Genomic DNA, 10,573 nt, shown 5'->3' with positions numbered 1-10,573 from the left:
TCCAAGCCAATTTCTATGGGAATTGGTTTTCCTTGTGTTCTCTCCTGTTAGTCTGTCTCTCACCCTTCCCCACCACCGCAGCTCCTTCCCACTGCTGCAGCCATGTTTCTGCCTAAACCCTGTCTCTGCACTTCCTACTTTCTTCAGTGTGTCCTCTTCTCTACCTTTAGTTGTGGAGTTTGTTCTGGCAGTGTTCAGACTGATTTCTGGAGTATTTAGGATGATTTGAAAGTTACCTAGTTGTATTTGTGGGATGAGGTGAGCCTAGCATCCTCCTACTCTGCTACCGTCTTCTCCAATCACCCCTCATTGTAACCAGTTTTAAATTCATGGTTCAGTACATTAAATATATTGTCATTCTTGTGAAACAGATCTCCAGGACTTTTTTATTTTCCCAAACGGAAACTCTGTACCTATTAAATAAAACTTCAGTCTCCTTCCAGCTCCTGGCAGCTGTCTTTCTGCCTTCTGACTCTATAAATTTGACTACTTTAGGTACCTCATATAAGTGCAATTATGCAGTTTTTGTCTTTTTGTGACTGGCTTAATTCACTTATCATAATATCTTCAAGGTTCATCTGTGTTGTAGGATGTGACAGGATTTCCTTCATTTTTAAGGCTAATAATCCATTGTATGTATCACATTATATTCCATGGATACTTGGGGTACTCCTACCTCTTGGCTATTATGAATAGTGCTGCTATGAACATAGGTGTGCAGATGTCTCTATGCAACCCTGTTTTCAGTTCTTTGGATGTATACCCAGAAGTAAGATTGCTACATCCCATGGTAATTCTGTTTTGAATTTTTTGGAGAACCTCCATATTGTTAATTTCATAGCAGTTGCACCATTTTACAATCCCATTAACTGTAATAGGGTTCCATTTTCTCTACAACCTCACTGACATTTACTTTCTATTTTTTGATAGTAGCAATTTAACAGGTATACAATGATTCTTACTGTAATTTTGATTTGCATTGCTCTGATGATTAGTAATGTTGAATATCTTTTTGTGTGTTTGTTGGCCATTTGTATGTCTATTTAAGTCCTTTATCCATTTTTTACCTGGGCTATCTGATTTTTTTTGTTGTTGAAATATAGGTGTTTATATATTCTGGATATTAACCCTTTATCAGATATATGATCTGCGTTATTTTCTCCCATTTCAAAGGTTGCCTTTTCATTCTGTTGATTGTGCCCTTGATGCACAAAAGTTTTTAAGTTTGATGTAGCCCCATTTTTCTGTTTTCACTTTGTTGCCTATGCTTTTGATATCAAATCCAATAAATCATTGCTGCATCCAGTGTCATGAAAGTTTTCTGCTGTGTTTTCCTCTAGGAGTTTTAGTTTTAGGTTTTATGCTTAGGCCTTTAATCCACTTGGAGTTAATATTTTGTGTGTCTGTGTAAGATTATGCTCTAATTTCATTCTTTTGCAAGTAGATATCCAGCTTTCCCAGCACCATTTGTTGGAGAGACTGACCTTTCCTCATTATGTGCTCTTCACACCTTTGTTGAAGATCATTTGACCATTTGCAGGAAGATTTTTTCTGCACTTTTTTTTCTATTCCATTGGTCAGTTTGTGTCTATGCCAGTACCATATTGTTTACATATAGTAGCTTTGTAATCAAATGAATTTTAGGATGAATTTTTCTATTTCTTCAAAAAATGAAATTGGAATTTTGGTAGAGATTTCACTGAATCTGTAGATTGCTTTGAGTAGTAGCAACATCTTAACAATATTAAGTTTTCCAGTCCTTCAGCATGCGATAACTTTTTATTTATTTGTGTTTTTAATTTCTTTCTACAATATTTTGTAGCTTTTAGTGTGTCCAGTGAGTTTTAAAAGTATTTTAGATCAAAAAGTTTCTTTATACTTTTGAAAATACAAATATTATTATGTAAAGTGTTGGGGTATATTTACCTAAAATGCTCATTGCTTAAAAAATATTTACTTTTCAGGGCGCCTGGGTGGCTCAGTCGTTAAGCATCTGCCTTCGGCTCAGGTCATGATCCCAGGGTCCTGGGATCAAGCCCTGTGTCAGGCTCCCTGCTCAGCGGGAAGCCTGCTTCTCCCTCTCCCACTCTGCCTGCTTGTGTTTCCTCTCTCTGTCAAAAAAAAAAAAAAATTTACCTTTCTAGTTTTCTAGTTTCTAGTTTCTGTTAACTAACCTGTTAATTATGCATTCTACCAATGCATAAATTGCTGGGGTGATTTTTTTCAGTAGTATTGTTAAAATTTTTGTATTTATCGTGGAAAGCATATTGTGGAAAGCATCTGCCTTCTGCAGTGCATAAAATTTGTCAAGCTTTTTTTGTAGTTGAAAATAAACAAGGTTGGCACTAAGTAAAATAGTGAAGAATAGAAAGTTCTATCAATAATGTTTTATGTCTAATATTCCTTTTTTTTGAGCTGCTTCTCCCCACTTGTTCACTACTATATAGCAGTGATTCTCAGTTCTCCACAACTATCTCAAGGTACCTTTGGCCTTGAGATATTTTTGGTTGTCACAACTTGGGTGAGTGCCACTGGCATCTATTGGGTAGCAGGCAGAGATGCCCCCCGCCCCCACCATAAGAGTTATATGGTAAGAGGTCAATGGTGCCAAAGTTGAGAAACTGAAATATAGCAACTCTTCTGCTTTAGATGAAGTGTCCTTTTGCTTTCATCTCTTCTCACTTTGTTACTTTCTCTCTTTCTTCCCTGCCATATATATTATTTAGCAAAAATAAGTGATTAATATTAAACCACTTACAATGGAAAGGATCTTGTGAATAGCTTTCCCATCACATTTATGTAAATGAATTTAATGTGGTTCCCTACAATGAGTTTAGCCAGCTATACATTTAGAGGACACAGTCTTCCACAAAACTATTCTCACTTCTGATACCAATTGCAACTTTAGGGGATTCCCAAAATCACCTTCAGGTTCAATAATTCTTTGAAAGGGCTCACAGAACTCACTGAAGGATATTATACTCATGGCTTATTACAGGGGAAGGATATGGTTAAAATTTGCAAAGGGAAGAGACAGATAGGACAGAGTCTGGTGGGTCTAAACGTGGAACATCTGGTCATCCTTTTCCTGTGGCATCATGCATGACATTAACTTCTCCTGGCCTCTGTGTATGATGACATTACTTACATAGTATTGCCAACTAGGGAAAACCAGTTAGAACTTTGGTATCCAGAGTTTTTACTGGGGCTCTATCACATACCGTCTGCATGGCTGATGTTTAGTCTCCAGCCCCTCCTGGAGGTTTAGACTAATACCTCTGGAAGTTGAACTGATATTATTTGTCCCAAAGCTCCCATCATAAATCACATTGTTGGATTGTCTGGTGGCCAAAGCCTCTGGAAAACAAAGATATACATATCAGGCAGGACATTCCAGAGGCCTAGAGATCATTCCCAGTAGCCAAGAGCAAAACCACACCTTTCTTTGGGTAAAAGTAATTCTTGACTACACATTTCACAATCTGTATTTTAATTTTAAGGTTACCTTTGCATGGAAAGAAAAATCATAGGTTGAGTTCTTTCACTAAGCTAATGACTAGACTATAAGCTTTTTGAAGAGGCAGCCTCTCTTATTCAGTGTTCTTAGCCTACTGTAGGTGCTTCATAAGTCTTTATTCTGTGACTTAGTAATTAAGCAAACATTATCTTCAATTTAGTGATTTCAGGTATAAGACATCAGGTGATCATTTTACCATACTGGCCCTTCAGTAATATTCAGAAGTAACTTTAGAGATCCTCATTTTATAGATGAGAAAACTGAAGCCTAGAGAGGCCAAATCTCACAGGTATCCATAACTGGGGCAGAGTTTAAGTCTCTTGACCCTGTATTGAGTATTTTCATCACATCCTATTATGTTAAACAGGGAGAAATTACATAATTTCTATGTGAAAGGTGCTAGGCTTACTCAAGGCATAAAATTCTAGCTAGTTCCAAAGGACTTTATAATCTTAGGAAGGAAAAGAAAATGGATACATATATTCAAAGCATAATAAGTATTGTAAAGAAAAGAGTACAAATTGCTATGGGACCACAAAAAGAGGTTATTTGTCACTAGTGGGGACAATCAGCAAGGCTGCTTAGAAGATAAATTTAAATTTGAATATTAAAGGATACGTACAGTTAAGACTGACCTTGACATGTGGGAGAAAAGACATTGCAGATGAGGGTGTAAGGTGAATAAAGGAAGAGCCAGTATAGAATTCACTCTATCTGAAGAGATCAATCCTATGCTAAAAGTAAAAAACAGAAATACCGATTTAGTCATTGGTAGGTAGTTAAAAGAATAATGGTCTCTTTCCTTCAGTTTGTTCTCATGGAAAAAATTGCTGAGACTCATATCCTTCCTTTTTAGCTTTTTCTAAGATCTGTCAGTTAGATCAAGTTTGTTAATGGTTTTGTTCAAGACTTCTATATTTTTACTGATTTTGGGGGTTGGGGGGGCTACTAGTTCTGTCAGAAAGATGTCAAAATTTACACTGTGTGGATTTATTTCTTTTTTTAGAGTTTTGATTTATATATTTGGAGCAAAAAATACTTCAAATTATTATATTTTCAGCATAAATTGAGCCTTTTATTATTTTTGAAATGTCCTATCTTTAGTCATGCTGTTTGTCTGTTTTGTCAGATATTGATATATTGATGGGGCTACAGAAGCTCTCTTTTGTCTAGCGTTTGCATGATATATCTTCCCCATCTGTTTACTTCCAACTTTTCCATATCTATATATTTAAGATGTATTTCTCATTAGCAGAATGTAACTGAGTTCTCTTTATAAAATGTGGTCTGATAATCTTATTCTTTTAGTGAAGTATTCATTTACATTTAATGAAATTACTGTTTTGGTTTTAATTTGTCTTACCATTTCCTTTTTGTTTTTTCCTCTTTTATGTATCATTTTCTCTTATTTCTTGCCTTGTTTTGTTTCTTTTTTATTATTCCATTTCTCCCCAGTGTTGTGAGTTTACATTCTTTAACCATTCTTTTAGTGTTTTCCTAAAGATTACAATACTCATCTTTAAATTATTAAAGTCTAGCATAACAGTATTTTACTACTTCCTGGACAATGCCAGAATTTTACATTTTCAGCTATTTTTCAGTTCTATAATTTCTATTTATTCTTTTTTTATACTTTTCCAGTTCTCTACTGAAATTGCCAATCTTGTTTTTTAATTCATTGATCGTATTAAGCATAGTTATGTTAAAGTCTGTGTCTGACATTTCCATTATATGTATCCTTTTCTCAGTGTCTTTCTAGTCGTTTGTTTCTCTTGGCTTTTGGTTAGGTAGTCTTGCCTCCTATATGTATGGTTGTTTTTGATTCCATGCCAGGCATTGTAAATGAAAAATTTTAGAGATAATTTAAGGCTATATGTCTGAGTTGTCCAGTATGATGACTAGCTACATGTGGCTATGTACATTTAAATTCTTTAAAATAAAGTAAAATATAAAAATTCAGATCCTTATTACACCAGTCACGTTTCAAATGCTCAACAGCCACATGTGGCTCTTACCAGACAGGGCAGATATAGAACATTTTCATCACTGCAGAAAAGTTCCACTGGATAGCACAACTCTAGATGATCTTATCTTTCAGTAGAGAATTTACTTTTGCTTATGGCCCTAGAGACACTAGGAGTCCTGGCTCACCTTAATCTAGTTGAGTTTGAGGTGGTTCTAAATTGGACTTCAGTTTTTATGAGGGCTAGTATACTTCTTATTAACTTTTCAGTTGTAGAGTGTAGCCTTTTGAGATCACAGTCAAAGCTTAGAGGATTACCAGGGCTGCCCAGGTGGCAGCCCCCCAGCTCCAACATTTTATCTCTTAAGACCTGTGAGTCTGCAGAGAGCTATGTTCAGCTTCTTAGCCATGCTTCTTGGAGAAAAGCAGGCTCAAATGCAGGCATACCTCTCTAGCTTTCCCTTTTCCTTATCTTGAAACCTTGCTAATTCTTCACTGCCTTCTTGGTTCTCTAATATATTCAAATTGATTTTTAATAAAAATATTTTTATTTTTTATAAATTAAATAAATATTTTATTAATATTTTTGTCCCTAGCTTTTTTAGTTATTCTTAGTGGGAAAGTTGTTTAAAACAGCAGTCCATCATAGCCAGAAGTAGAGCTATTCTACTAATGATGTTTTAATCAAATATTTCAAATAAATATGCCTAACAACTAATGTGTAGGACATTTCTACCTACATGGTCCTCTTTGATTCCAACTACAATTTTGTGATCAGGATATCCTTATTTCAAAGATGAGAGAATTTAGGTGCAAAAAAGTATGAATAAAAACAGCTGGTAGAAGGAGAGCTGAAATTCAAACCCAGATTCTCTGATGCTAAATCCTGTGTCTATTGTTAGGCCTAGTGGCTGTCAGTAGTCAGTATGCATAATGAATGATAGATGCAGCCATGAAAACTAATCTTTCTCATTGGTACCTCAGGTAATTCTAAAGTTTCTTTTCTCCTTTAAAATGAATTCCAGAATAAGTCTCCTTCTTAATACTTTAAAATACCTGGGATCCTTAATATTTAGGGTAATTTAAGAGAAGTTATCCTAAATGCTATATAAATATTTCTCTGTTGATGAGTCCATATTTCCCATTGCTTTTCTAGTTTTCTGTTGTATAGCTTAATCTGAATTCTATTAACTATGTTTTTTTTCCTCCCCAAGATAACTGCTAAAATACCAAGCACAGCAGTTACTAGACCTATAGCTACTGGATATGGGGTAGGTTTACTTAAGCTAAAAATATTAAGGTGCTTTTTCTCATCCATAAGTTCACTTTAGGCAGTTCTAAATAATTTTGGGTATCTTTCAGTCCGTGACCCAGATATATTTTTCATTTTAGATAGTTACAAACCTTATAAAAGTCTAATTTGATTAATAGTTTTTATATTCTAGTCATTTTGATTGTAAATTTATCAGAAAATATTTTATTATCATTTCTATTTGTAAACCTTATGTTTGTTGATTTACTTCCTTTCATTTTTTGTGTTATATTACCAAGTCTCATGTATTCCATTAAAATTTTATGTGAAGTTAAATTTTATATAAAAGTAATGATATTTATAATATTTCAAAACCTACCAATTAATACATGAAAAAATAAAATTTGAGAAAAATTTCAGAGGCGTATATTTGGGTCTTGCTTTTATTTGAGATCTTTGGAGGAAAGATGCTATATAAAAATCCATAAAGGAAAAGTTGTAAGTCCTGCCCAAGTTTGGATGTCTTAGCATACATGAAATAAAAGGGGAATGGGAGAAAAATGGAAGAATGATGTGGAATAGCATTTCCTAGTCCTTATTATAATATTCCATAGGGGTCAGAAAAATGGATTTAGTACCTAGAGGTCCAGGACACTTAACTTCATACAGTTTCTTTATATGAATAAGGAAAGTAGTCATATACATAATGTAACTGTGTTAAATGAAACATGGTTTTATTAATCAGCCTAAGCATGTATTACTCATAAATTTGATTTTTGGTGGTACTTCAGAATAGGAAACAGCAAACATTTTCTATGAAGAGCCAGGCAATTTAGGCTTTGCAGGTCATAGTCCCTGTTGCAGCTACCAGACTCTGCCTTTGTAGTACAGAAGCCACCACAGACCATGTGCAGACCAGTGGGGTATGGCTGTATATCAATAAAATGTTATTGACAAAGGCTGAAGGTTGTAGTTTGTTGAAGCTTGTTTTAGAGTTTTATTGTTTAATCTTATATCCTCAGGTATGGAGGGAATTAGGTTTACTTGCCAATAGAAAGAAGAAAAAAGTTATGAAGAAAACTTTTCTAACTTGGTTTTTATAAAATTAAATGTAGATGTTTTTTGGAATCATTTTAATTTAGTTTTCTGTTTACTAGTCCAAGACATCCCTGGCATCATCGATGGGAAGACCAATGACAGGGGCTATTCAGGTATCTCTGTCATGTGGTTGTTCATTTTGGGCCTCTCTTGTGACTTATTGCCAACCTTTTTTATTATATTATTTTAAAATGTTAAAGAAGGTGTTTCTTATATAATGACCCTGATTCTTTAAATTGTGGGCTAAAGGTTGGACTGTTCAGAATCTTCAGAGGCAAAACCTCATTGGATTTACTCAGGTCTCAAATGAAATCCCCTTGGGGAGTGGACATAGAACTGATAGTGTGCTTGTGTGGTGAGCTCTGGGTCCCATTTTTCCTATGCTAGCACTTGCAACAGTTTCTGCAGTTTCTCTCATAGGCATATAAGAAACTGAAAAAGTAGAGGAGTAGCCCGCTAATAAGCTATATAACTTATATAAGGTGCTATATAACTTATATAAGGTGCTATATAAAAATCTTTGAGTTTTTTTTTTCAAACTAGGAGTAAGCTCAGTTAAAGCAAGGAATTGAAATTTTATAGGGGAAAAGGACAGTAGAGACAGGACTGACATTTAGGAAGGCAGGGGTAAGGAATAAGCAGAGAGTGATTAAACATCAATATTAAACGGGTGCCTGGGTGGCATGGTTGGTTAAATGTCCAACTCTTGGTTTCGGCTCAGGTCATGATCTCAGGGTTGTGAGATCGAGCCCCACGTGGGGCTCCGTACTCAGCTTGGAGTCTGCTTAGAGTTTCTCTCTTCCTCTCCCTCTGCCCATCTCTACCTCTCTCTCTCAAATAAATGAATAAATCTTTTTAAAAAATAAAGATTGGGACTAAAAATATGGGACTATATTAATGTATGTTCCATGTGCAGAAATATAAATAAGAAGCAAATCTTATTTAAGAATACCTTTTAAATGATTCTTTTTCTTTCAAGGATGGAATTACTAGACCAATGACAGCAGTGAGAGCAGCTGGTTTTACCAAAGCAGCTTTGAGAGGTTTGTTATATTACCTCTTCTATTTTTTTTCAGATGTTTTAATGTTGTTACTGTGTTTCTATGTGTAAATGTAAAATGTTACCATTTTAAATAAAACCTAACATGCCATTGATTATAAGGTATGTCATTATTTTAGGTACCATTAAGAAAGAAAAGTGGTAATGAAAATGTTCTGCATCTCAGTTGGAATGGTGGTTTTACTGGCATGTAATTTGTCGAAGTGTGCTGACTTGTACATTAAAAATGTATGCATTTAAAAAAAACTAAAAAATGTGCAATTTATTTTATATAAGTTAGAGTCCAATTAAAAATTTACAAGTGAAAATAGTATTTAAATAAGTAGATTAAGTCATAATATAAAAATAAAATTATAATGACAAAATTTAATGTATATTATACCAATAAAATGGTTAAAAACTCAATTCCAGTCATTACTCACATGATGGCTAATTTAGAGTTCCTAGAGTTAGGATAGATTACTGTGGAGGAGAAGTAAACGCTGAAGAGAGTACTCTTTTTTTTTTTTTTTTTTAAGATTTTATTTATTTATTTGACAGAGACAGCGAGAGAGGGAACACAAGCAGGGGGAGTGGGAGAGGGAGAAGCAGGCTTCCTACAGAACAGGGAGCCCGATGTGGGGCTTGATCCCAGGACTCTGGGATCATGACCTGAGCCGAAGGCAGATGCTTAAACGACTGAGCCACCCGGGTGCCCCGAGAGTACTCATTTTTAATTTCACATTTTATTTATATAATTTGATGTATGTTAAAATCTTACCAATTTCTTGATATATAAAATGTTTATATAAACAATGTTCTGGCCATTTAATAAATAGGTAATTTAAACCATTTAATAAATAGGTAAATTAAATAACTTGTGCAAGTTTTTATATTTTCTTTAATTATCCTGTATCACAAATTCAATATGAACTCTTGAATTGTGTCTTAGGCTCTGCATTTGACCCCCTTGGTCAGTCAAGGGGCCCTGCTCCTCCTTTGGAAGCCAAAAATGAAGATAGGTATGTAAGTTCTCATGTTGTTTTAGTGTTGTTGTATATTTTTAATTTTTATTTCCCAAATACATAATTCTCAGGTATTTTAAAAGTTCATGTCAGCAGTACCCCTATGTTTATAGCAGCATTATTTATAATAGCCAAGATATGGAAGCAGCCCAAGTGTCCATCAATTAATGAATGGATAAAGAAGATGTGGTATATATATTTATTTGTGTGTGTGTGATGGAATATTATTCAGCCATTAAAAAGAGTGAAATCTTGTCGTTTGCAATGACAAGAAAGGAACTAGAGAGTATACTACTAAGTGAAATAAGTCAGTCAGAGAAAGACAAATGCCATATGATTTCACTCACACGTGAAATTTAAGAAACAAAACAGGGAGGGGAAGATGGCAGAGTAGGACCCTACTCCCACCTCATGAGACTCACCTCATCCCCAAATACAACTAGATAACTTTCATATCATCCTAAATACTCCAGAAATCAATCTGAACACTGCCAGAACAAACTCCACAACTAAAGGTAGAGAAGAGGACACACTGAAGAAAGTAGGAAGTGCAGAGACAGGGTTTAGGCAGAAACATGGCTGCAGCAGTGGGAAGGAGCTGCGGTGGTGGGGAAGGGTGAGAGACAGACTAACAGGAGAGAACACAAGGAAAACCAATTCCCATAGAAATTGGCTTGGA

The 10,573-nt window shown here is 34.8% G+C and overlaps 1 protein-coding gene across 1 annotated transcript; it reads left to right on the top strand.

Annotated features, from left to right (window-relative positions):
• The first annotated feature begins 6,616 nt into the window (after window positions 1–6,616).
• On the top strand, window positions 6,617–10,537 carry LOC145719625 (intraflagellar transport protein 88 homolog). Its single transcript, XM_081811157.1, has 4 exons — window positions 6,617–6,751; window positions 7,890–7,943; window positions 8,810–8,873; window positions 9,822–10,537. Exons 1-4 carry the CDS (start codon window positions 6,674–6,676, stop codon window positions 9,956–9,958), a joined length of 333 nt encoding a protein of 110 aa, XP_081667283.1. The 5' UTR covers window positions 6,617–6,673; the 3' UTR covers window positions 9,959–10,537.
• Window positions 10,538–10,573: the final 36 nt, after the last annotated feature.

Source organism: Leptonychotes weddellii, unplaced genomic scaffold (genome assembly GCF_054177405.1).
Source record: "Leptonychotes weddellii isolate Sample4059 unplaced genomic scaffold, ASM5417740v2 HiC_scaffold_5922, whole genome shotgun sequence".
Taxonomy (NCBI): domain Eukaryota; kingdom Metazoa; phylum Chordata; class Mammalia; order Carnivora; family Phocidae; genus Leptonychotes; species Leptonychotes weddellii.
This window is presented reverse-complemented; position numbering and strand designations above follow the sequence as displayed.

Coding starts and splice junctions, on each gene's coding strand:
- LOC145719625 (XM_081811157.1), top strand. CDS start 6,674: ATGTTTTTTTTCCTCCCCAAGATAACTGCTAAAATACCAAGCACAGCA. Junction 6,752..7,889: donor CTATAGCTACTGGATATGGG/GTAGGTTTACTT, acceptor TCTGTTTACTAG/TCCAAGACATCCCTGGCATC. Junction 7,944..8,809: donor CAATGACAGGGGCTATTCAG/GTATCTCTGTCA, acceptor TTTTCTTTCAAG/GATGGAATTACTAGACCAAT.